This window comes from Drosophila takahashii, chromosome 3L (assembly GCF_030179915.1).
Source record: "Drosophila takahashii strain IR98-3 E-12201 chromosome 3L, DtakHiC1v2, whole genome shotgun sequence".
In the NCBI taxonomy this organism is placed as follows: Eukaryota; Metazoa; Arthropoda; class Insecta; order Diptera; family Drosophilidae; genus Drosophila; species Drosophila takahashii.
Window position 1 is genome coordinate 3,542,384 of NC_091680.1, and position 26,988 is coordinate 3,569,371.

A 26,988-nucleotide genomic window follows, 5' to 3' on the forward strand; every position below is an offset into this window, starting at 1 on the left:
GAAAATATTTCAAAATTCTTAAGGACTTGTAATTTTTTTTGATTTTAGTATTTAATACAAACTTTTCCAATTATCTGAAATATTCCAAATAAATTCAAAACGACTCGCTTATTTATGGAATATTAATGTGCTTTATTTTATTACATGTGTAGCAGTACATTGTTAGTTAATTGTCAATTAAACATGCTCATTGCGCAATTGCCGGTGTGTTTTTTTATTTTTTCTTTTTTTTTTTGCGTTTTGATTAGAGTGAGTGAGTGGCTACTACGGATAAACGTGTACATCGATATGCGTATTTCTTGCGGCTGAGATCCTCACTTGACCAGAGACGGCGGGCAGTGGGGGCAGCAGGCCTCGGGGGGCGTGAGGGGGTCAACTCCCGGGGGACAGCTGACCTCGCCGCATCGTTCCCTTAGACAATTGACCTGACCGTGGAAACAGTTGCACTTGGTGCAGACATCCGGTGACCAGACTTCGTTATTCAGCCGCGTGGTTCCCTTGTCGTCGACGCAGTGGCTCCTCTTGGGCTTGCTGATCACTTGCTGCGGAGCAGGAGCCAATTGAACCACTTGAGCCACCGGTTCGGTATCAGCGGAATTGCAGGATTCCTCCACTTTACGCAGCTTCTTGTGGAGTTTCTTCAGTTCCTTCTGGAAACTGCCAATTAGTTCTTCTAAACCGCTAACCCTTTCCTCATTCACATCGTAGAGGGATTCCAAAGGACTATCATAGCTTTCAGCAGTGGTGGTGATATCCTGAAGATCCCTCTTCTGCCGGCTACTCCTCTTTGTATAAGTTTGTGGTATATAGGAATCAAAGATGGCCGGTCGACTATTCTCACATCTTCCACACTCCTGCCACAGATAAAGATTGATCCCAGCTATATCCTCGCACTTCTTGTAGCCACCCTGATGTTTGGCCAAAATGAACACATTCTCGGTTACCTCATCGAAGTTATCACCCACATCGCATAAAACTCTACCAAAGTTGGCCTGTTTGATTTGGCTTAGCTGCTCGGGTGAGAAGACCCCAGGATTCTCGTAGTACAAACGATCGCCATCCCGCAGGCGTTTGAATTGTTCGACCAGGAGGCACTGGAAGAGGGGACCCACCTTGCCACCCTCCACCTGATCCTCTAGTATCCCACCCAACCAAACATCCACATTATCCGGATGCCCATAGAGATCCTTCATCTTCCCGCGTATCTCTGCGTTGCTGATCTCACCTGCTAGATCATCGAAGGTCTGGGCCTCTGTAAGATTGCAAAGCTTCCGGTAGACATTATAGCCCGGCATTCCGTGATCCCTGCCCCGCTGGATATTTATGGCAGCCAGATCCAAGGCTACAGCATGAGCTGTTTGGAATAGCTTCTCGGTGAGTTCCGTATTGAGGTTCTGATCGGGGGTCTTCAACTTGGCCGGCACAGCCAGAAAGCCCCTCATCAGGGGATCCACTCCGCCCTCATAAGCCAAACGCCAGGGGGCAAAGAAGGCCTTGTGGAGGAGCAGGTGACCCTGGGGAATGGGCTGGTAACTCTCATTCAAGCGATGCAGTATAGGATTGATAATAGTGTGACCAAATCTCAAGGCAGCCGTGGCAAACTCATTGGCTATACTGGGATTCACTTGGGGATCGTAACCCTTGTACTCACCCATCATCTTCAAGCCACTCTCACCAATTATCAGGGGTAACCACTGCTTGAAAGTGATATGTTGCATCTGGGCACCGACTATCTTACGGGATTCCTGGTACAAAGTATCACCATCCCAGTGGGAATTGATTTCCTTCAGCTTCCTGGCTATCCTATTGTGCTCCCTCATCCAAATGGTGTGCATGGCCAGCAGGCCCACCTGCTCATTTACCCTTATGTCTCCCGAGACAAAGCAACTCATCTGGTTCTCATCCAGGTTTCTCCTACAATCCATGCCATCCTGGGGCGCCGCAAAGGGTAGCATGTCCTTTTGCTTGGGAAAGTGAACCCCCACCCTAAGTAAACCCTCTTGGAAAGTCAGGTTCCTGAGTTCCTGGGCAAAGGGCGTACTATAACCATAGACCTGGGAAGCATCTATATACGAGGTCAACTGATTGATTTGCTCGCGATGTTGAACGCTGTCGAAGAAGAGGGAGGTCATCCCGGAACCACAAATGGCACTGGATCTCACAACATCAATGCAACGACGATTTCGTACCCTGGGATCATTGGGAGGCACCTCGATGGGATAGCAGGGTGGCGCCATCTCACAGCTCTTCTTGCAATCGATGCCATCCCAACTCTCCGAACTCACCGAGGGTATGGCATGATCCAGATCGTGATCGAGGAACTGACCCCATTGCATCACCATGTGCGTGATCCTGGCATCGGGGGTAATCTCTTTGGTGGCCACTATCGAAGTGGAAACCAACCGTGCACTCGGTTTCGCATGACCCGAATACAACATACCCTTGGTCCAACCTACGGGCATGCTGAAACCATTCTCATAAATGGGTTCCGCCAATCTCCTAAAGGCAGTGAGTGAAGCTCCCCACGTGGGATGCTGTAGGTTATTACAAGTACCATCGATACTCCTGTATCGCGAATGGAAACACATATCCGTGCAATTTGGCATCTCACGGTGCTCCATGCAACCCGATAGCTCCGCCACCAGATGCAGGTGCTCCCTGGATAGCAGATCCCTGAACTCGTACTCCTCGCTCTTCATGGTCAGATTATCACCCTCCTGAACGTGTTTCCGGATATTCACCAAAGTTCTTTCGTAGATCTCCGCCGCTCGCGCCAATTGCCTGGCTTCGCCGGTGGGAAAGCGGAAAACCCTCAGCAGTTCACCATAGTTGGGTGGAGCCTTATCGGATCGATTGGAGAAGAGCATGTCCAGGGTGTTGTTGATGGCCAAGTCGATTTCTTTAGCGGCCTCTGCGAAGGCAATGCGTACGTAACGATCTCCTGGCGCCAGATCCACATTGTTTCTGAAGGGGGAAGAAAAAGAAAAGGGTTAGGAAATAAGATTAATCAAAGAAGCAAGTTGGTGACCCCAATATTTAGTTTTGCATAAGGAAAAACACGTTATTAAAGTGTGCCAGAGATAGAATTTAAAATCCCTTATGTTATGTGATAAAGATAGCTTTTGGCGACCCCAAACCGAAAGTTAGATCTACAAAAAAAAGTTATTGGTGACCCCGATACCTAATATTTATGATGTGCTAAACGATGAGTTTGCAGATCTTTAATTATGCAAAAAAATACCTTATGGTGACCCCGAACAGTTCTATGCAGACACTTAAATAAATAAAAGATTTAAATTGGTGATCCAGGTTTTCAGTTTTGTTAAAGTGCTATGTCATTTATATCTAGTTCTTAATGTAGAGTTTAAAAACTATTTTATTTTGTGATAAAAATGTCTTATGGTGACCCCAAACCATAGTTTCCCTTGCCCATGTAAAGGACATTACTCTACCAGTTTGCGATTTAATTTCTGATTAATCTTTATTAAATGCCTGAAGGCCCAAGTTGACACCCCCAATGGAGAGAACACAAAGCGTTGAAACAATCAAGATATCTTAGGGAATTTGCACATTTTAATTACCATAATGCCAGCGCCAGGAGTCGCCCGAAATGGCCGCGTTGTCTAATAAAAATGCCAGCCAGTCTATTTCCCTGCCTTTTTCTTTCCAAGCACAAAAATTATGCTGAATTCTTTTTGCAAAAAAAAAAATCCGCGTTCTGTGCTTTTTGCCTTGCAACTCTGAGTGGGGAGGAGCGGGAGGAAAATGGGCCCAGCATTAACAACAATTCATGCCTGGCATTCTGCTGCCAAGGAATGCTCCTTTAGGAAACTTTCGCCTGTGCAAACTTTGGCATTGTGCAGCGGAGGCGACGTTGTAGGTAATAACTTAACGACCATAATACACCCTGTTGCACCAGAAGTCTGGCACTATCAGTTGCCACTGGTTTTGGTCCTGGTTTTAGTCCTCCGCCTTCAGGCAGTGGATATTTGCGGAGCCAAGGACTACATATTTCCACGCTGCCATTCTGCGGCTGCCCTTTTGCCTGGTCCTATTATTTTATTATTTTTGTTGTTTTTTGTGCGACTCGACGGGGTGTCCGTTGTTCTACAGTTGACAATTGCCCACGGTATTTTGGTCATTGATAATTTTGCACAAAGTTTTGGGAATCATTCTTGCCATTATTTCAGCAGATAATGGTTTTTGGTGGGGTTCTTCAAAAAGTCTTAAAGTCAAGGTGCAAAACTTTAAGGAGACTTTACTATAGAATTTAAAATTGTGGTAGTAATCTTTGTTGAAATTAAAAAATGTATTTAAAATTTATTGAAAAAATAGCTACTTAATAAAAATTGTTGAAAAAAAAGATGTTGATGAAATTTACACTGGAAAAATGAAATATAGCTTGTTAAATACAAGAAAAAATATGCAGCCAAATTAAAAACTATTTTTTCAAATTATGCTATTTTTTATAACAAATATTCTAGGATATTTAGTATTGACATATTTTTAATAACGAAATGTTTTGTTATAAAATGATAATTTCTTTAAATATATAACTTTAAAATACATTTTTCAAATCCTTAAATCATATTCGGTTTTTATTTATATTTAATGAAAATGTGAGGTATATATAATGATTTATTATATTTTTTTTTATTTAGGTAATAATATTTAAAAAAAAAATGTGTCACATTTACACCTCAAATAAACACGTCTTAATTTATTTTATATTTGAAATTCATCTTATTACATATATCTTATATTTTATTTTTTGTATGAGTAAATAAAGGGATTTTTTAATTTAATTTTATTATTTTAATTTTAAATCCAATTAAATTAATTTTATAGGAAGGGTATCCTTTCAGTCACCTCTTTTAGTTGCCTAATTTGGTGCGAGGTTTTTTCGTTGGTCCTTCCGACTTCCGACTTCCGCCGACTCATTCTCACTCTCCCTTTTCGTTTGCCACATGCTGCGGCGTACGGCAATGTATTTCCGTGGTTAGCCTTTTTGCCAGCAGCAGCAGCAGGATCACAGGAGCAGCGGTGGCGCCACCTCCTCCTTCTCCTCCACAAGGAGCAACAACAAAAATTGCAGTAACAGGATAAGCTTTTGTTTTACGCCCAGCATTACCCACAACTTAGGCGGATTTCGGTGTGTTTTTGTTGTTTCTGTTATTTTTGTTGCAGTGGTTTTCGTCGGGGTCTTTCAGCGGTTTTCGCTTTTCGCTCTTTATAGAGGGGGTTAGGGAATCCGCCCCCAGATCCTTCTTCCAACATAGTTTTTCACTTTTGGCGCGCTGCTTTCTCACACTTTGTCTAGTTTTTTTTCTTGATGGCAGATTTTTTCTTTATAATTTTCCACCCCCGCTGCTTTGTTGCGGTCTGGCGACTGGGTTTTCCCGGCATTTTCCCGCCGTAATGAGTAAAGTTTCTAATGCTGCCGGCGCAGAACTGTAAGCCGATTCAGCTTCCGTCCTGAGTCCTTCGTCCTTCCATCCTGACACTAAATGCTCCATGCACACAGCCCGCACACACATGGAAATCCCCCAGATTTCCACCATTATCCAGCAACCGCTTTTCCTGTGCTGCTGCATTATGCATCTGGAAAATGGCTGTGCAAGCAGAAAAGTAAGCCGCCATGGCGGTTCTTTTGTGGGCCATCATTGGTCTCCAGTTATTCGCCAGTCGGCGGTTAATGGCCAAGTTGGTAATCCACCCTTTTTTTTCACCACCTCAAATTGATTTACGGCCTGTGGCGAATGGATGGATGCAGAGACCATTTGCTCAATAAATTCACATCGTGTCGCCTTTTGCGGAACAAACAATTTCGAAAACTTCTAAGGCCGCCAAAGGAGTGTGAAAGTTGAGGTACAAGATGGGTACAAGTTCTAGTTTCGATGCACCTTAAAAAACAATCTTTTACCTGGAATTAATGGGCCACAAAATACCGCCTGCACATTAATAAAAATGTCTTAAAATTAAAGTGCATTAAGAAAATATAAACTAAATATGTCAAGTATCATTTTAAATTAAATAATAATAAATTGACTTACATTTTCAAATTCTAGTTTCTCTGCAGAGGGATGCTAACATTTTAAATGAAGGGGGAATTTTGTGAAGATTACCTTTTAGTGTATAAAATATTTAGGTGAAAATCAATTGAATTGAATGAATTCGTACAAAAAGATACACTAAGAAAAAATGTATTAAAAGTATTTAACTATTTTTTTGATATAAATTTATTTTCTACAAAAAATTAAGCTGACAAATTTAAGTATTTAACAATGGTATAATTTAAATCATGTATTAAAAAGTTATACAGATAAATTGATTACTTTTTTATATTTATGTATTATAAATAATTTTTTTTTTACCTTGAAAACATTTTATTTAAAACATATTTTAGTGTCCCATAATCATAATTATTTTATTTATAATCTTGACTTTAATTTCCACCCTTTTTTTGTCTTGTCCCAAATGTCTTATCTCAAAATCTATGTTTTATTTAGTGTGTAGCATTTCTATTTCTTGTTGCAGCCAGCAACTTGTCAACTCAATTTCAATTTGGGCAATTTGGATAACTTGTGCGGTTGCCTCAGTGAGGAATTTCCACTGCCTGCCTGTGTCTTTTGCAATTTTCTCCCCGAATTTCCCCCCAGAAATTTCCCGCATGTAAGTGTGAGTGTGGCACGTAGCTCTTCCGGGCTTAGCACGTTTTTCAGTTTGGCAACTGGCAACAGGAAAACTGAAAACTGGCGATGGCGGCGACAACTTTTGTGCTTTCCTCCGCCGCCTTTTGATGTTCTTGGTGCATATTTTATTTGCAGTTTAGCTGACAACACAGTGGAGTTTTAGAGTTCCAAAGCTAGGAGCTTGTAGATTGCAGCTTGAAGCCTTTGCCTTGGCAACTGGAGAGGATTAGCAAGTTTGTGCAGCTGTTAACTGCTTCTGATAACAGCCAGTCGGAGTTTGATGTTTATCCTCCTCGTTCGGTCGTTCGTTCATATTCTCTCTGGGTAACCCTTAAAAATTCCCAGGATTTTTCCTGGTTTCCAACCACTGTGCAGCAGCAGCAGTTTAGCTGGCAGCTTTATTTTATGGTTTTATGTTCTTTTCATAGTTTTGCGGAGAGTGGTTTCCAAGCAATTTAGTTCAGTGGAGCTCCGCAAGGATTAAGAAATCATTTGAGGCATGCAGAGTCCAAAAATATGCCAGCAATTGTAAAACATTGCAGTCTAATTTTAAAACAAATTTTGTAGCATTTAAAATAGATTTTAAAAATTAAATAATTATAACTAATATTTAAATATTCAAAATAAATTGTAAATAAAATTGTTTCAAATATAATAACACATTTTTTAAATAAATATTTGTTTTTCTATACTCAGAAATACAGGAAATACAGTAAATACAGGACACCAAAATCATACATTTAATTTAAAATGCTTTAGCAAGTAAAATTAAAAGTAATGCTGCCAATAAAGATTTTAAAATATATACTCCACTTACTTTCTCACATCTCCAGCAGCATCGTTAAGTTAATGTTCAGTTTTTCTGCGGCTCAACTATTTTTCAATTAATTAAGCAACTTTACCGCGCACTTAAACGCATTTTAAGTGCGTCCTCTGTTGGCAGAAGCAGAGGCAGAGGCCTTTTCTTGCCACGATTTTCCCCCACAGTTCTTTCTTTCCAGCCTTTGAGCAAAAGTTTTCCCTTTGATTTTAATGGAGTTTTATGCAATCCGCCCTTCACACCGCCGACAGCGCAATTAAAGTTGCGGTCGCTGCTCAAAGTTGAGCTATTTGATTTTGATTCGGAATCTTCCGTTCCGTTTGGCTCACCTGATGGTAACGAGGGCGGAAGCGGAAACGCGGCCAAACTGATTCTTCAGCTGACACTCGTAGCGTCCGCCATCGGGGATGGTCACATTCTTGACGAAGAGACTGCCGGCGCCGCTTATTTGATATTTCTCCGTCAGCTGCACATTCGGATCAATGAGCCGGCCATCGTGGCGCCAAGTAATCTGAGAAAATGCAGAGGAAGAAATTTTGGTATATTATTGTAAGTCTAAATATAATATAATAATATTTTTATGAAACATCTTAAATATAAATAAATTCAATTTAATATACTTTATTACTAGTATTTTTAAAGCTCTTTAAAAGCTGTCTAAAAGTATGCAACGAAAAAAAGAATTTATTGCGACGGATTTTCGAATTTGTAGGTGATTACAAAATGTTTGCAGATATTTATTATTAGTAATACTAATTCAGTATACCTTATCACTAGTTTATTTTAATCTCTCTGAAAGCTTTTTAAAAGTATGAATCAAAAAAGAATTTAATGCAAAGAATTCCCCAGTTAATAAATATTATTGCATACTTTTGGACACCTTTATACAAATTTACTTCCAAAAATAAATAAGACTATTATTATTATTATGGAAATCTTTTAAGCCGCTTTGCCAGACAGTTCTGATGATGCAACCAAGCTATAAAATCAATTTTAGGGATATTTTTTCCGATGGCCAAGCGGAAAATGAGACCGAAAAGGAAACGTCAACAAGTGGCGGGTAAATAAAAAAGTTTCCGATTCCGTGGCCAATCTTGGGTAAGGTAAGTATGTAAAGGTTTACCTGCAGTCCGTCCTCCGGCTGATCGGCCTGGCAGGGCAGCTCGATGGTGGTGCCCGTAATGGCCGCCAAATTGGTGGGCTCGATGGCGATATGCGGTGGCGATTGCGACCGTTCCACAGTGATGGTGGCCTCCATGCTCGACTCACCGTTCTCATTCCTCGCAATGCAGCGATAGACACCTGGGATAATGTCCAAGGAAAGGAAGGTATCGAATTGAAATGAAATGTAAACCGTTTTTCGCGTGGAAAATCACTTTCCCTACTTACCGGCATGCTCCTGGCGGGCCGAACTCACCACCAGTTCGGTGTTCTCATTTTCCAACTGCAGCTGGGGCGTATTTTCCGCCAGCAGAACGCCATTGAACTCCCAGTCGATGGTGGGCAGCGGATTGCCATCGGCATCGCACTCCAGCACAAAGGCCTTGCCCAGTTTGATTGTTTGGCTTTGCGGGGCAGTTAAAATTTCGGGCAATTCTGCAAGAGTGGCAAGCGGTGCAACGGGGCGAATGAGTGATTTTCGAGCAATTTTACTGCGCTCCAAATGGCAGCAACAAGCGGCTAAAAGCGAAGGGGTTTTTGGGTTTGGTTTCTATGAGTCTTTTGTTGCCACGGCACCACCAAACACCAAACGACCACCACCCACCCAAATTCACGCCCTTTGACCCGCTTTAACCGCTGCGCACTGGGAATTAATTTTTAAAAACTTTTTTAAAATCACAAAAGGGTTTTTATAAATAAATTCACAACTTAAAACCAAATTTTAAAAGATATACTTTAAATAAATACAATTGAATTTTATACTGAAATATTTTCATAGCCATTTTAAAATTAAAATTTTGTTATGAAATTATTTGGTAAAGCAAATATTACGAAAACGTATTTCTAATAATTAGGAAACACAATATTTCCGAACCTACACATACTACCTTATTTAATATCAATAAAATCAATATGATTAATGTCAAATTAATTTTTAAAACTTATCAATTAGATATTTTTTTTCATTTCAATTGTTTTTTAACTTGTATTACTTAATTACTTAATTACCTATTTATGTTTTTTTTATTTACCTATTATTTTAAATATTTTTCTGATTAATTATTTCTCACCTTTTACCTTTTTACTCCACTGCACTATAGGCTGGATGACCATTTTTTGTGGCCTTAATTAATAACTTAAAAACGAAGCAACAATTTAAAGGTATTTTTTTTTAATTGCATATATAATATTAAATTTATGTTTTTTATGAAAAAATGGGCATGGTCACGCCTTTTTTCAAAAAAAAAAAATTTTTTTTATGACAAAAATAAACTTTAAAAATTATATTTTTTTATTGTTTTGCTTATAATAAAAAGTATATAATTACCAAAAAAAAATTGAGTGCCTTCCATTTTTTTGTTAAGTGCAATCGAGTCTTAATTATTAAAATCAATAAAGGAAACAAAAAAAATTCAAAAATACTTTTTAACAAAGTTATTCTTTTGAAAAGATGGTGTTAAAAAATTTTTTAATTACTAATATATAATTAGAAAGATACCTGTATACCGTTCATTAAAAATATCATCGCAATTGAGATTTGTGCACCAATTTTGCGTGTGTTTTGCCGTTTTAGGTCGAGGCCTTTAAATACATATTCAAGAAAAAGTGCGCAAAAGTGCACCTTCAAATAACATTGATATGAACAAGAATTGTATTCCCTACAACCCAGTATAAATATTAAGGTGAAACTAGGTCACATTCTCTTTGTTTGTCTATTTAAAGATGAGTTTTTATTTCGATTTGTTAAAAGTTAAAGGGGTATAAATAAATTGTCAATTGCAAAGAAACCGAATTATATTTTAACACTTAAAATATACAAATAATTAGTTTAATACACTCTCTTTCGATGCCGTAAAGCACCGGTTGTTATAATCGTTCTAAATTGCTCTTTGAATTAATTTAAAAGTTCTTGTTTTTATTAAATTATTTGATCCACGTGCGCCCGTCACTGCCAACAGCTGTTCTAACAGCCTGTACCTTAACAGTGCGAGACTCTGTTAAAATTTCTGGTATGTAACATTAAAGTCTGATGTTATCCTAACAGAATGACATCATTGGATCCTAATTTTAAGGACTTTCAAAAAATTACTTTTGGCCACCTAAAGTTGTCATCCAGCCTATAGTGCACTGTACTTTCGTCGCGGCCCTGGGGGCGTATGCGTAATATGAAATACAAAATTCTCGCAGCATACTTTTCAGCGCGGCCGCCATATTTATTAATATACGAATGTTTGTGTTTGCTCGAGTGTTTGCCCGTGTCTGTTTATGCGTTTGCCGGGTTAATTATGCTGACCAAGCGCCATGCCTGACTGCTTAAACAGTTCATCCGCCCCGTAGTCCCCTCGGAAACCCCTCGAAACCCCTTGATCCCCTAATCCCCATTCACCGTTCACCATTCACCATTTTTCGCAAAACCGCAGTGCATCGCGCGCAATTTGTGCGTGCCCTCGCCGCACATAATAGTTTATAATTTTTGCACTTAATTCAGCAAAATAATGCATAAATTTCGCACTTCATTTTGTGCCGACAACCACAAATTATAATGAGCCATTGTGCATTGTGCGCTGCATCAAGGCGGCGGTGGATGCACTTTTGGCCGTCTGTGATCTCCATTCCCCTGGGGCAATATTTAGGAAGTATATATATATTTCACTCCCCGTTGGCCGTTTCTATTGCGCCATAAAGTACAGTCACGTACAAAACGCTCTCGAAATACGGCAATAACGAATGGAAAAACATAAAGAGCTCAAGTGCCAAGTTGTTTCGGGGTTAACCTCCTGCCGGGATGCACTTCTTCGGTTATTTAATGAGCAAGCAGCTAAAAGCAAGAAGCCAGTAGCTGCGAAGCGAGAGCGCTTAATGTGCGCCAATCAAACCCAGAGCAATTTATTTACTATCGCATAAAGTCACTGCACTGAAAAAAAAAGCAGAGGCCAAAAAAAAAAACAAAAAAAAATCGCAATCACAGAAAAAGAGGAAAAAAATGTTTAATGACTAAAAATTCTCTGGAATAATATTAATTACAATAAAATAAATGTTATATTAATAAGGCAATTTTATATATAATCCAATTGAGTAACCTATAAAAAATATATATCTGGTAAAATATTACCCCATTTCTCCCAAATAAAAATCCTACAAATTAGTTACATTTTTGTTCCCAAAAATCGCCAACTTTGCCGAGTGCAAAAATACAAAACTTTTGCGATTTGATTTGTCTACATGAAGTTCCATCCAATCACCGACACCACCTGCTGTCAAACTTGTCGCAATTTTCCTATTGGGAAAGTGGGGTTTCCACTAGTATTTTTTCCGCCGGGGCAAACTCATCTGCAAAGTCCCAATGCCCCAATATCAGTTGAGTTTGGCGTGGTCAGTCTCGATGGCACTCCCCAGCCTCCGGAATCGTTGCCATTTCCCATTCCCAGACGAAAACAAATTAAATCGACTGCAAATTGAGTAAAACGCGACAGTTGTGACTCGTATTCCGGGTGCAACTGTGTGGCTGTCACAGGGCGATGGCGATTGCGAATGAGATGGAGTGTGGCCTTTTAAAGAGGGGGGATTCCATTTGGAAGAGGACCCAGGAATTCTACAGTGATGGTTAGTACTTGGGTACTAATTTTGTTAATAAGTGGTGGGATTCTTTGGCTTACTTTATGGGTGTAATAAATAATTTTTCCAAAAAGCTTATATTTTATGCTAAAGAATTGGCGTATTTCGTTTTTTGGGTTTAATTTTCTAGAACAATTTTGTGAAAAATTCAAAATAATTCTAAAGAATTCGTATTTTCTTTTTATTGATTTATAACAATTGAAAAACCTGGAATAAATAAAAATACCTCAGTAATAACTTAATTTGCTGTACATAATGCTAAAGAATTCGCGTTTTCCGTTTTATTGATTTAGAACTGGTAAAAAATCTTTGAAAAATCAAAAATTAAATCAGTAAACTCTAAACTTATGCTGTAAAATGTAAATTTAATTATTTTGTTCATGCCAGCTATTAACCACTGATTTCCACCCCATTTCTCTGCATGTGAGCAAGTACCTTTTTTAGCAAATATATATCCCACTCAAAATGTAGCATCTCTATAAAATGTACTCACCCTTCAGTTCGATGCGGGCCGAGGCCTGGACGCTGCCCAAAGAATTGCGAGCCTCGCAGCGATACGTGCCGGCGGAGAGTTGGGTGGGCTGCAGCAGGAGGAGGCTGCCATTCGCCTGCAGTTGGAGGCTGGGCGTCGACTGCAAGAGTTGGCGGCCATTGACGAACCATTGTATGTCCGGCTGTGGCCAGCCGGAGGCGGCGCAATCGAGGAGCACGTGTCCGGAGCCATGGAGGGCCACAATTTGGTCGCGTGGCTGGTGGGTGAAGTGCGGTGGCGATGGTAATGGTGATTCCGATGATGGCTTCGCCTCCGCCCACACCTGATTGCTGCGGGCATCCAGAGGCGAATCGAGTGGGTGGCTAGCGCCATTAACTACCAGGCGGACAGGTTGGGAGCGCAGTTCGTCCATCTCATTGATAGCCACGCACTGATAGATGCCCATGTCGCTGGGCTGCACACTGCGGATGAGCAGACTGCCGCTGGGCAGGATCTCCGCCCTCCTCGGTGGCTCCTCTTCAATCTCCACCTCCTGGGTGTTGTGCATCCACGTGATCTGGGGGCGTGGCAGGCCGCTGACCTCGCAGCTCAGCTCCACCTGCTCCCCCACCGAGGATTGGGCATCTTGGGGAGCCACCAGAAACTGCGGCTTGGCTGCAAAGTAATACCATTTCAGAGAGGGGCCATCAATGAGGCATTAAAATGCAGCTGCGGCGCATATCAGAAATCATGCTTCGAATCGTGTCTGGGGCTTTCAGGGAAATTCGTTCGACTCAATTTAAAGGAAAATTTATTGAAATTGAAGGTGAGCTTATGTGTTTGAATAGTCAATCCAATTCATTTTTTAAGAGGTAAATTTACAGAAATATTTGTTAAACTTTTAAAACCTGTATTAAACATTTTTTTTGTTTTAAAAATAAAAAGCCACTTTTTAAAATATTTATGTTTTAAGCTTTTTTGAGAATTTAAAGTAATTTTAATTATATTGTCAAAGAGAATTCTTAAAATGTATGTGAAATTTTTTACAGATTTGACATAACTTTTAAATGCATCGTAGAAGATGTTCTATAATTTATATTTAATTCTTTGGCACCATTTAAAGTTTTCACAGCATTTGAAATTAACTAATGATTGGCATCATTGTACCCGTCGGACAATGATGCCAACTTTCTAAAAACCGCAACTAAAATGCTTAAAATGTTTTAAAATTTAAAATAATTTTTACAATTTCTACAGATTTCTGTGATCTAATAAACAATCTATAATAATAACCCAACGATTTATATTTTTCTTGGTATCCATGAAAATCGACCCCTTTTACTAAAACTTACCGCACTTGAAGTGATGCTCGCCCAGGCTGGAGAATCCCTGATGTTGAAGCAACTGGGGAGCGGAGCAGGTGAGCGATATGGACACCAATTGACGCTGGACATCCAGGTGCCAGCGGCGCCAGAGCGAGTAGACGCCACAATTGCAGTCGATGGCATTGCCGTCGAGTCGCAGGCGCTTCAAGTTGTTCAGCCGATTAAAACCATCCACGGGCAGTTGGGTCAGCTTGTTGTTGTACATGATCCTGAATGGAGAACCAGAGGACAGTCCAAAAAGTTAGTGACAGGAGGCGAGACACCCACTTCCAAAAAAAGGGAATCATCATCGACTTACAGGCGATTCAGACGCGGCAAGTTGTCAAAGAGGCCGGCGGGCAGCTGCCAAATGTCATTGTTCTCCAGGAAACTGAAAGGGGAAAGGGACGAAAGTAAGTAAGGCGATTGCTCGAACGGGGATCCTTAATTAAGGCGGGTTCACTTACATCGCCTCCAGGCGTGGCATTCGCTGGAAGATGGCCGTGGGTAAGCGGCTTAGCCGATTATTGTTCAGATAGAGGAACCTCAGCGCCGTCAGTCCATTGAGTGCCCCATCCTGCAGGTAAGCCAGCTCGTTGTCATTGAGGAAGAGCGTCGTCAGCTGGGCGAGACCACTGAACGCGTTGGCCGGCAGCTCCTCGATGTGATTGAAACGCAAATCTCTGCAAAAATGTTTCCCATGAAAGGGGGAACACAAGAACACAGCGGAGAGATAGAGCGTTAGTGGAGTGGAGTGGACAAAGGGGGCTGAATGCGAATGCGATTCCCAGATTGCAGATAGCAAAACGTTTATCTGATGGATGGATGCGAAACGGGTACAGAGTGAGCGAGGAGGAGAGCATACTGCACTCAGGAAAAATATATTACCCGAATTTAGTATTGAAATTTAACAAAATGTAATTTAGTACGAAAAATGACAAATGATTGGCATCATTGTTTCAAACTGACAATGATGCCAATGCTGTAAAAAATGCAACTCGGCCAATGATGCCAATTTTCTTAATAAGAATGAGGGAGAACAAGGAATACGGGGATTCTTAAACATAATTTCTCCCAGTGCATTGAAACTGGAAGACTTGCAGTCGAGGGTAAATCAATTTTTGGTTCTGGCAAATTGCTGCAAGTTGGCAATGCCAATTCTCGTCATGCGGTCTGCTCTTCTGCTTCACTCCTTCTTCCCTCTCATTCTCGCACTATGTGGGTGTTTTAATGGGTGTTTGGGTGGGTTTATTTTTTGAGGGTGCCAGTCAGGTGGGTGGCTGGGATATGGATTGTGTTATGCAGCATTGTCATATGCAATTAGTGCAAAGAAATGCCGTTTGAGGAATTAAGAGCCTGCAAGTCTTGGCTCGCACCCCCTAGTTTCAAGCGAAATCCAATTATTTGCGCCAGCTAAACACAAACTTAAATAGTATACATATAAAGTATATATTCCCACACCGGAGCCGCAGTTTATCCGCCTCTTAGAGCGCTTGATAAACCGTTCTAACGACATCCGCTTGATATGGCGAAGCTCTCGCTCTCCAAACAACAACAACATACTCGTTTACACAAACATTTTGCACACATTAAAAATTAATTACAAAAAGTTGATGCTCGCATAGTTTATGCGACAAAGCAGCCAAGCGATAAGCCGGCAACCCCGGCAACCAACTGCTATACGGTATACGTATACGGTACACCATATATAGCATATAGTGCAGAGTTGGGAACGGGAACCTAAGCCACGGATTGAGGTCTCTTCGCATATGCCAAGCTCACGAGCTGCCATTAGCAACCAGTTCACTTAGAGAAATTATATTAAATTTAATAAAAAACATAAAATGAAATATTTTTGACAAAAGAAATACATTTTTAAAACATATCTTAAGAGTACATACTTTCTCAATAGAAATAACTCTAGTCCTTAATTTGATAAATAGATTTAAGAACATTTTTCATGATAAACAGGAATCATAAATAATTCCAAAAATTATCGAAAAATAGGATTAGGCTTTATGTACAAAAATCTAAAATCTATAAAAAATAAGGTCATACAATTTAAACAAAATATTAAGGAAAGTTAAGTTTTAAAAAAGTAAAAAATTAAAAAAAAATTTTTTAAACTATACAAATTGTTTTAAAGATATAAAAATGTTTCACAAAAATATTTTCTGATAACCAAAAAGCTAGAATATTATAATATTAACACCGAATTCCTTTTAATGTATTTTAATTTCTTAATTTAAGAAAGCATGCTCTACCCCAAATTGCACTTTAGAAAAGCCATAAAATATTTTATCCGAGTGCAATATCTGGTTGAGAAGCATGTTGGCTATAGGATTTCAGCGGGTTAAGGATGTAGCTGCAGCGAGCGGTTAAAAAAGTTTCTAATCAACTCATGAACTTTGTTGCTTTTGCTGTTGCTGCTGCTGCTTTTGGCCGGGTTTTAGCTGCTAGCTGGTTGCAAATTCAATGCGGCAGCGAAAAAGTTTCTTGGCCAAAGTGAAAATTATACCGAAAATTCAGCTGGTGTTGCCTGCTGCCTGCTGGCAACATCGTTTACCGCTGGCAGATGTTGCAGCTCTCTTTGTTGGCGCAATAATTATGACCCTGTTGTTCTTCTTCTTTTTTTTTGTTACCCCTACCTTACCCCGTTTTTTTTGCAAAGCTTTTGGCCAGAAGCTAGTGCAATTGGAGCTGGGGCTAAAGTTGTCTAAACAGAAATTATGTTTTGTGGCCACTGTAAACATGCAACGCACAAAGTGCAACCAAACTAACTAACTACCAACAGCAACTAACGGCGGCAACAACAACAACGGCAACAACCTGCAACCCTAATTGGTGTCAGCATTTCACAGTGTGTCTGTGTTTCCTATGTGTGTGTTGGCCAAGTGCATTCGTGTCTGTTTCGGTGTTTGTGTGTCTGTGTCTGTGCCTCAAATTGCAACTAAAGACGAGGATGCAACACACACAGGAAAAAAGGCAAAACCTCGCACACAGGACAACAAAAAAGGCAACACAAACAACCTACGACAACGAAAACAACTTAAAAATCCAGAACAAGATAGAGCTTTTAAGTCGAGGGGTACGACTATTAGGTACCCATTAATCATGAAAAACATCATAACATGTAAATGATTTAAAATCACTAATAAATCCTATAGTTTAATGTTTAGATTATCGTAATGTGATGTTTTTATATTTTCAAAGGACCTTTAATGGATAGATATAAAATCATGTGTGTCTAAAAGTATTACAAAAACCTTAAGAGGTTGAAATCAATATTTTAAAAAAATTTACTTTTAAGGTTTTTGGATAAGTGCCGAGATTTTGTATCTATATTTTCATGGCATCTTTTTAGACACCTTTTGTTGGGTAGTAATTATTAAGATTATTTTTAAAGTATGAATATTTTGGTATATATATAGCGATTTAAGGATAAAACATTTAATTTTGCATTCTTTTAGACACCTTTAATAAAGATTTTAGTCCGCTAGATACTTATTATTGCAAAGGAACCAAACTGAGATGAACAGATGGACTTGGTTATCGACTGATCAAGACTAAAAGCACCCATATATTTTAACACCTTAGAACCCATACTTTCTCTTTTTTTGTATACCTTTCCTCTCTATAAATAAGGGGTACAAAAATCCAGAACAACACTAAAACCACTCACACGTAGAGCTTGAGGCCCCAGCCCAACAATAGCAGCAACCACAGGATGGCGGTGGGTGGCTGGCTCAGATGGGTGGTTGAGTGGGTCATGCATACGCCCAAATGGAGCCACATAAACAAAGCAGCCACCGCTTTTCCACTTCTCACTCCTTGGTTTCAGCTTCGGTTTTGGTCTTGGCTCCATCTCTTGCACTCTGGCTATGGCTATGGCTATGGTTATGGCTACGGCTCTGGCTCTGGCCTGATGAAAGACCCAAGTCCTGAGGCCAGTCGACCCACTGGTGTCCATGTGGTAACCCCGCTTTCAGAGCTACACTCGAAAAAAATGTTCCTTAACTTCAAGAAAATTTAACTATCAAAATATAAGGTCCAAAATTAATTGTTCCTGATTTTTTTGGTCCTGAACAAGATACATTTTCTTATTACAATTAAATAATATTCGAAAATTAATAAAAAAAAAATTTTATTTTTTTTAAATTTAGGCTTTCGAAAAAATTTGAATACAAATAGTTAATTTTTACTTTTTAATTCTTTACTAAATTTTAAATATAAATTCTTTTATATTTGTAAAGTGTTTCCTAAGTTGTGGTATATATTAAAAAAAAGAGTTGCTCCCTTATTTAAGCATCTACTTTTATAATAGAAAATGGTTTAACCTAACGTATTTTACAGATACATTTTTATAAAAGTAAAACAATATTAAAACAAGAAAGGAAGCTAGCTTCGGCCAGCCGAAGCTTATATACCCTTGCAGATCATTCCTATTAATTAACAAATCGCAAAAATGTTCAATTTTCTAATATTTCTCATTAATTTTCCGATCGTTCCTATGGCAGCTATATGATACAGTCGTCCGATTTTGATCAAATTAAAATTGAAATTCGGAAATATTTAAAAAGAGTCATATCCTAGAGTAGAAGATAATACAATAAAAACCAAAGAAGCTAGAATTTATTTCCTATTACTTTTCCATTAATTTTCCGATCGTTCCTATGGCAGCTATATGATATAGTAGTCTGATTTTTTAAATAATTAATTCGAAATTCAGAAATATTTAAAAAATAACATCCCCAAAAGTAGAAGGTAATATTTCAAAAAACACCGAAGCTAGAATTTTTTAAAGTTTTTTTTTTCCGATCCTTCCTATGGGAGCTATAAGATATAGTTGTCCGATCCGGTCGGCTCCGACATATATACTACCTGCAATAGAAAGAAGACTTTTGCGAAAGTTTCGTCCCGATAGCTCAAAAACTGAGAGACTAGTTTGCGTAGAAACAGACAGACGGACAGACGGACGGACAGACGGACAGACGGACAGACGGACAGACGGACAGACGGACATGGCTAGATCGACTCGTCTTGTGATGCTGATCAAGAATATATATACTTTATGGGGTCGGAAACGTCTCCTTCACTGCGTTGCAAACTTCTGACTGAAATCATAATACCCTCTGCAAGGGTATAAAAAAATGGGCAAAATAATAAATAAATAAATTAGTTATTATTAATTAAAAACTCTTCTTTAACCCATTTGAAAAATTTCCCAAATATTTTTTAAGTGCTTTCAAAGTTTTGGTAAATATTTTTCTTGGTGCAGCTAGTTGGCAACCTCATGCAGTTTGCGGTGGGTCCAAGGAAGTGGGGCAGCAAGATGCAGGCTGGGATGCGGGTGGCAGCAACAATTTGCAAAGTTGCTCGCATTTCTCTTTTGAAGGAAGGAGTGGAAAATGGTGGTAAAAGGAGGGGGTCTTTGTGCGAATGCGGCTGCTTGATCCACATTTTTGCCCACTTCTTGCAAACTCCATTAGCCCCGCCACCAACAGTCAACAAGGAATATAGCCACATCCAGGGCCTCAGCCGCAGCCACCAGCCACATTCAGATTCACATCCACAGTGGGTCAAGCCGAGAGCTGTCGGGCAGATGGATCAGTCTAATTTGAATCAACATCAACAAGGAAACACGGCTTCTTTTGCCCTTTGACTCAGACACCGCTATCGTATTTGCACAGCCGACGAGTGCTTTAAAATTCCCAGCCACTTGGCGAGTCCCTTTCTGCATAGCCAACACCTCTCCACTTTGCACCACTGTGCTGCTGCTGCCACCACTTGCACTTCCACTTCCCCCACTCACTCACTCTACCCAGCCTCTTCCGCACCCACCACGTGTGACAAACGATGGTCCACTTCAATGTGCACACACGCTGAGTGCGTGTCCGGGTTCCGGACTCTCCGGACTGTGGACTACGGACTCTGGACAGTGGACTCCGGAATCCACAGTCCGATGCCTCATCGAGCCTACCCAAATGTGGCACACTGCGAAAAATTGTGGTGTAGGAAAAAAATACAGGCCTTTAACTTTTAAACTTCACAAAAAATCCTAAAAAGTAAAACAAATAAGTATATTACTTTGTTTTAAAAAAATAGTGAGTTAATGCGAAGATTTTTCGAATTTAATTTCAAAGAAAATTCAAACGTAGAAATAAATAAACAATTTTTTAACGCATTCCTATCATTAAAATTATTATTATAAAAAAAACCAAACTTAAAATCTAAAAAAAAATCTACTTGTAAAAGAACTAAAACCATTAAAAAATTAATTTTCGTTAAAGTATAAAGAAACCTATTTATAGAGCCAATCTGTACAAATGTTTATCTATAAATGTTATTTAGGCATTCTGCCAAAAGTTTACTCCACTATCTGCTATCTGAAATAAAAGCAGTTTACTCTGGGTTCCAAAAAATATTTTTCTTCACTGCTCTTTATTTATAGAATTATATAAAGATAAGGAAGTATATACAATGGATTTTATGACTTATCTAGAAGGTTTGTGTATTTTATTTATATAAGTTTGTTCAAGTAATTCTAAAATATAAACAGATTGGGCTTTTAAAATATTTTAAAAATATGGAAAAAATGTAGATTTGATAATAATCTCAAATTTAATATTTAATTCTTAAAAATAAGAAGTTATGTTGATATTTAAAAGTATAATATCAAAGCAAAACAAAAATATATTAATTTCTTTATCTCAATTGCCCGAAATAATTCTCCATTTAATTAAAGGAAAATTATATTTAAAAGAACTAAAACCTAACCCTTTTGTTCTCAGTGGTAATATGCCGGAACGGAATATCCCACTCCTGACCAAGTGCGTGTTGGAGTTGCTGCCTGGATAAATGGGGATTCAGCGGGGTGCCCGTTGCAATGGCCTCATAGAGCACATCATGTCAGTTGCGCAACTATTTACGGAGCTGCTAAAAAAAAAGCAGAAAAAGGGAACCAAACGGAGACATAAATAACTGGGATGCTCCGGCGCAGAGAACTCAGAGCCACGCCCCAAAAAGCCCACCTGCTGCGATGCACACGTCATTTTATGTGCGCGTGTGTGTGTGTGTGTGTGCGGAAACGGAAATTGAATCTTGAAACTTCTTTTCAGCGCATGAGACACTTCCGCCGGCCTGAATTTTGATAATGACATTTGCATTTTCGCATTATTCGATATTTTCAATTAAATTTCAGCAATATGATGGTGAGTTATCTGTATATATATTCGAATATACGAATGTCCTGTGGCGCCGCGAGTTTGGGGATCCATTGATGCGCCTCGAATATCCTTGGTTTGATTCCGATTCCTCTCTCGCTTCCATGTCTGCACTTAATTAATGCATATTATTGACAAAGGCATGTTCAACTCAACTGGCATGTTTGTCTATTCACGCATGCCTGCACACCCACACTATAGCACAAACAGGACACGCCACACATACACACATAGTAGCGGTGCACACATTGCGTATACGTAATATGTACGCTTTGATGTCCATGACGAAAATTTATGGTTAGCCCAAAACTGAAGCCAAGAGCGATATTTTAAAGCGGCGTGCAGACAGTAAATTGAATGAAAACAATTAGCATTGTGTAGGGTTTATGGTTAACCCATTGACGCCCCCCTTAACCCCTCCTCACCGCCCTGAAATTTCCCTCGCCGAGGTGGAAAATTTGGTTCGTGCTCAGCGAGCGTTAAGCTGTTTAGTGGCTTCACTAATTTGATTTCAATTAGTTGTCACAATTAGTGAAGGAAAAACCGCAGCAAGTAAATTAGTGGGGATTTCCTAGAGGGGGTTTTGGGGTATTTGAGGAAAATTCGGCATTGCATGTTTGTGGTGTCCGCTTTGAGATTTCAGTTTGATTATTTCGCCTCGAGTGTGGTTTTTCAGGGGATTCTGAATGCCTTATTAAGGAGGAATTTTGGCTTAGTGAGATTCGCAAATTTTACCCATTGAAAAATAAAGGCAGAAGTCATGATTTCTGTGATTTGAATTTTAATCCTACATAAATTATAATTAAAATTAATTACAAAATAAAAAAAAATAACAAAAAAACGTAAAATATAAAATGTCTTAGATTAACTTAAAATTCTAGCGCTCCTTAAAAAATTGCGGAATTTTCCCAATTTTTGAAAGAAATTCATTGAATCATCATAAGAAAATCCTATAAATAAATGATCAACTTATAAGTTGATAATTATCAATAGATCACCTCTTAGCCACGTTATAAATGCCTTACTTCAAAAATGGTTTCCTGATTCTTTAACCTTTTTCACCCCCACTTCATTTGTTGGCCCTTTGTGACTGGTTATAAATGCATTAAAGGTTTAATTTTCTCCCTGGAATTGGTTTCTGTTCTGCTAGCTTTCAGCGTCAGTTAGTTTTTATCATTGAGTCAGTATATTTTCCAGTTCATTGCATTTTCATTAGAGTTAACGCTTACGCTTCGCTTTTTTCCGCGTTCTACACACAGGCACATACGCGTTTACCCCATCCTCGCCTCCTTTTTTTGCGCCATAAAGTATGCAACATAAACAAGGCCATAAAGGTGGGTAAAAAGAGAGGAGGAAAAGGCTGCCTTATCAGTGGCATCAGATCAGCTGGCACTCCCTAAACCCAACACCCCATCATCCAAACCCCATCCCCATCCTTGCCAGGTTGTTAAGGTGATTCCGGCTTTGTTGAGCTTGTTGCCTTGTGCTCTGATTATGATTTGTCTGGCTTACCCACCTGTACACCTAACCTCCCATTCCATCCACCACCTCACGTGTGCCTTGCAGCTTAGGCAGCATCTTATGACGCCTCCTGCTCCTCCTGTGCCAGTATAAATCCTTTTACGGTCTGCCTGGTCCCCTGGCTGCCTTTATGGCAAATGTGACAATAAAAACATGATTTAACTTTGGCCTGCCGCACGCTCACATCCGCACCCACGCCACCACAGAGACCGCATTCGCCAAACAGAGAGAGAAAAATGTAATCTGCCCTCAAAAATAAATTACTAGAGTTTGAAAACCTTTCATAGAGGTGTTAAAAAGTATGCAATGGTTAAACAACGTGATCTTTTGTAATTAAAATATATTATAATGAAATTTGTTGTATACACTTAAAAGCACTAAACGTCTTAATAAGGTGCTAGGATACATATCATTATTTTCGATATTATGAAACAAAACAGTTTTCTAACGGTTTGAAACTTTTATGTAAGCACCCTAAAAGTATGCTTTATAAACCAATATAAAATATAATACTCCCAAAAATCTTTAAAAGTGATTGTATACCTCCATAAAATTCTGTAAAAACTTAAAGCCGCTTAAAAAATCTAAAAATTAAATCTATAAAATCATAAATATTTTTTACACTCTCTTTTCTGACTCGTATTTTTTTTTCAGTGCCCCATCACAGACTCAGATTGCACATTATTGTAATAACATGGCTTACAAACACGCAAGCAGCAGCAGCAGCCGGAATAGCAGCAGCAACATGGCCAGCAATAACAACCAAAAGGAATAAAAGTGCCTGCAATGGCAGGGCGCATCCTTGCATGCCAGCAGGACGACTCGCATTCGCATTTGCCATCACATGGCCAAGTATCCTGGGTTGCCCAGGTGATTTGCCAGTGACGATAGTCCAAAGGACTCATGACAATTGCTCTGTATCTCAGTGTGAGTGTGTCTGCATCTGTGTGTGTTTTTTGTGGGAACAACTTGGTAATGTAATCCTTCAGCCGCTCGGCTTCTCGGCCGTTTATTTTTGCCCAGTGACATTTTATTATTATTAAACAAAGGACACCCCCTCCTCTTAACCCTTGACATTGTTTATCTGTGTGTGTGTGTGCGTAAAAGTTCAGCTGTCAGTCAGCCAGTCACTTTGTCAACCTGACAGTGTGTGTGTGTTGTGGGTTAATGGAGATGGGCGTTACGGGTTAAGGGGTTTAAGTTAGTTACCCTGCTGTAGCCGTTCTTTCATTTATTCCTTTCCAACTCCTTTTTGCCACTCGGACTTATTTTCGAGCCTTTGCAGCTGTGATTTAATTTTCGTTCTGTTTGCTTACCCCCAATTTCGCTCACTTCTGACGATGGCTCTATATCTCTAACCCTTTATCCCCCCGGAAAATCCCCGAAAATCCCCGGATATCTCCCTGTTCTCTGCTATGTGCTAGTCTGTGTGCTAAACTGTTAATGTAATTGTGTCCAGTTAGTAGGACTGTTTGAGATACTTAGAGCACTTTGCGTAATTGGCTCGGAGTGTGCATGCATAAAACGCTTTGTTTAGCCCCAGATGGAACAACAAAAGATTTCGGCCCAAAGAGTTTAGAAACTGTAGATCAGAGCTTAATGAATTTTACCTGCAACGGCAGCTCCAAAATGGCTGCAATAAAGTGAGCTGTAGTTTGGAATAATTAACATCTTTAGAGGGACATTGTATTCCTTGGGGAAATTAATATTTTAAAATCGGGTTTCAATTTAAAAATTTGTTAACTTGTTTTAAATGCTTTTTAAAGAATTTGGGAATATTTTTTAGGTTTCTATGTCAACTCATTTTTGAAACCAATAGAACTTCCTGATTAAAAGAGGCCTTCTTTTATAGGTAAAGATTTTTTATAGAAATTTTGTACTAATTTATATATTTTTTAAAATTATTAGATTTAGTTTTATAATTTCTATAGAAAATTGTACTTAATTTTATAAAAAATTTCAAATATTAAAGTACCTACTTAAGTCAAATAAATTATTTTAGTAGAAATTGTGATTTCTTGAATTCTTGAATTTTGATTTTTCCTAACTAATAATAAAACATACTTTTTTTCTCAATCTTCACAAGGACAACAAATAAATCCCAGCACTTTAGAGCCATACTTTATGGCTTAACGGATTTCACCTGTACCGAAAAGTCCAACAGTTGAATCAGTCAACCGGCATCCGAAAAGTAAACTGCAAAGCAATTAACATTGTTTCCCCGAACTGACAAAGAAAGAAACTTTTGCTCCGACAAATCCTTTGGGCTAAAGCTGTGCAACTTTAAGGATTTGGCAGGCGGACAAAAAACTACAAAAACTACGAAAAAAGCGAAGTGCGACTAGTGAACTGTGTTCGTGGTGCGGGTGACTCGCCTTTGGCCAAGTGTAAACGATAAAGGATCCGCCCCGTCCACTGACCAGAACACAGCCAGGACAATCAGGACAAGCAGGACATTCCAGATTCCGGAACTAGGACTGCAGCAAGACCAGTTCGTCCGCTCACACGGAATTGATATGTGGCTTGGCTTGGCTTCCCACCGATTCAGCTTCACCGAGGAGCTGCATCCGCCGCCGTGGCTTTTGTTGCACTTATCTGACGCTGCCGTTACGCACAAGTGGCTATGGTGAAGATATGTAAGTGCACTGAAACAAATCAGGGCTGCATTTCAACAACATCCTAACTTTAGGGGAGTTGAAAAAAATATCTAGGTATTTAAAACGACTTAAAAAGGTGTCTAAAAGTATGCAGTAAATATATTCAATATATATTATAAAAAATATTACAATTTTAAAAATAAATTGTTGCATACTTTGAGACACCTCTGAATTTAAGCTTATTTGAGTATATGATTTTTGTATGTTTTCGCATGCATAACTAAAGTTTAAATAAAAATGTAAAAATTCTAAAATTAATATATTGCAGCTTTTTTTAAACATCCTTTCACTTAAAATTACTGTCGCTTCAGTTCTTTTTTTATCAATTTGGTTTTTGTAAAACAAAAATATTCAAGGTTTATAGTAATGAAATCTTAGTAAATTTTGTTTAATTTGTTATTAACTCAAATTAAGTTAACGATTCCCTCAAAGAAAATAAAAATTCGTTTAAAAGAGATGCTATATCTTGATATAAAATAAGTCTAGGAAAATATTTTTAAAAAATGCTTAAATGGAAATAAATGAAATCTTTAAAAATTCCATCTGCCCATTTCTCTCACTGTCCCTTGCCACATCCTCCCCGTTTTGGGGGCCACCACAGAATTGTTATATTCAGTAATTATGTCCAATAAGCGACGAAGCGTGAAGCCAACGCCATCCTCCGGATCTACCAACACCCCACCCACCGAAACCAACCCACTCCCTCTCCCACCGGAAGGAAAACGTTGTCGTTAATGTTGTCGTTATGTAAGCTAACCCAGTTTTAGCGTCGACATGGCATTTCCTTCCTTCCTGTTCCTGCGTTAAATGCAATCCTTGAGCAAAAATCCGCAAGGAAAGAATGAAAGGCGCCCACTCAAGTTGGGTGTTTTTAAGGCATTGGGCTTTCGGTTTTGGGTTTGGGTTGGATAAAGATTGCTGACTGCATGACACGCCAGAGCAGGCAGCATAAGTTAAGCCACGTGCAGAAAATTCACTTCCGTCCCACACACACACACGCACACACACACAAACTCTCAAGCAAAAAGGACTCGGAAAGAACAAGAGGCATCTAAACTTGCATTGCATACTTTTGGGCTGCCACCGAAAGAAAAACTCCTGACAGCCGAGGGAAAATCAAAAGAAAAAGCAAAAGCGGCAGAAAAAACCCCTTGGAGCATGGAAAAAATAGGAAAAACCTAAGAGAAATGCCCGGGCTACAAATTTCTTCTGCCTTCAAATTGCTGTCTCACTTCTCTGCTTTTTTTGCAACTCTCCTGTTCTCAAGTTTTTTTCAAACACCAAAAACCTATCACTAAGATTGGCCATCAGTATGGTGTTCTTTAACAAAGCTAAGTGAGTATAAAATAAGTGAAAAGTAATTTAGTTAAGTTTGGTATAAAAAATAGGTATTTTAAGATAAAGTTTAAACCATTTATTACGTTTTCTAAAAGTATGCTTTAAAATATTTTCAATGAAAATAA

General features: G+C 39.0%; 1 protein-coding gene across 1 annotated transcript in view; it reads right to left on the minus strand.

Annotated features, from left to right (window-relative positions):
- Nucleotides 1–155: 155 nt before the first annotated feature.
- Nucleotides 156–26,988, minus strand: part of Pxn (Peroxidasin) — a 38,503-nt gene continuing 11,670 nt past the window's right edge. Inside the window, exons 3-10 of the mRNA XM_017156200.3 lie at nt 14,592–14,807; nt 14,444–14,515; nt 14,113–14,354; nt 12,782–13,435; nt 8,902–9,108; nt 8,636–8,814; nt 7,842–8,023; nt 156–2,964 (exon numbers count right to left, since the gene is read on the minus strand). Of these exons, the coding sequence (XP_017011689.2) occupies nt 315–2,964; nt 7,842–8,023; nt 8,636–8,814; nt 8,902–9,108; nt 12,782–13,435; nt 14,113–14,354; nt 14,444–14,515; nt 14,592–14,807 (4,402 nt within the window). The 3' untranslated portion in view covers nt 156–314. The remainder of the gene's footprint in view (nt 2,965–7,841; nt 8,024–8,635; nt 8,815–8,901; nt 9,109–12,781; nt 13,436–14,112; nt 14,355–14,443; nt 14,516–14,591; nt 14,808–26,988) is intronic.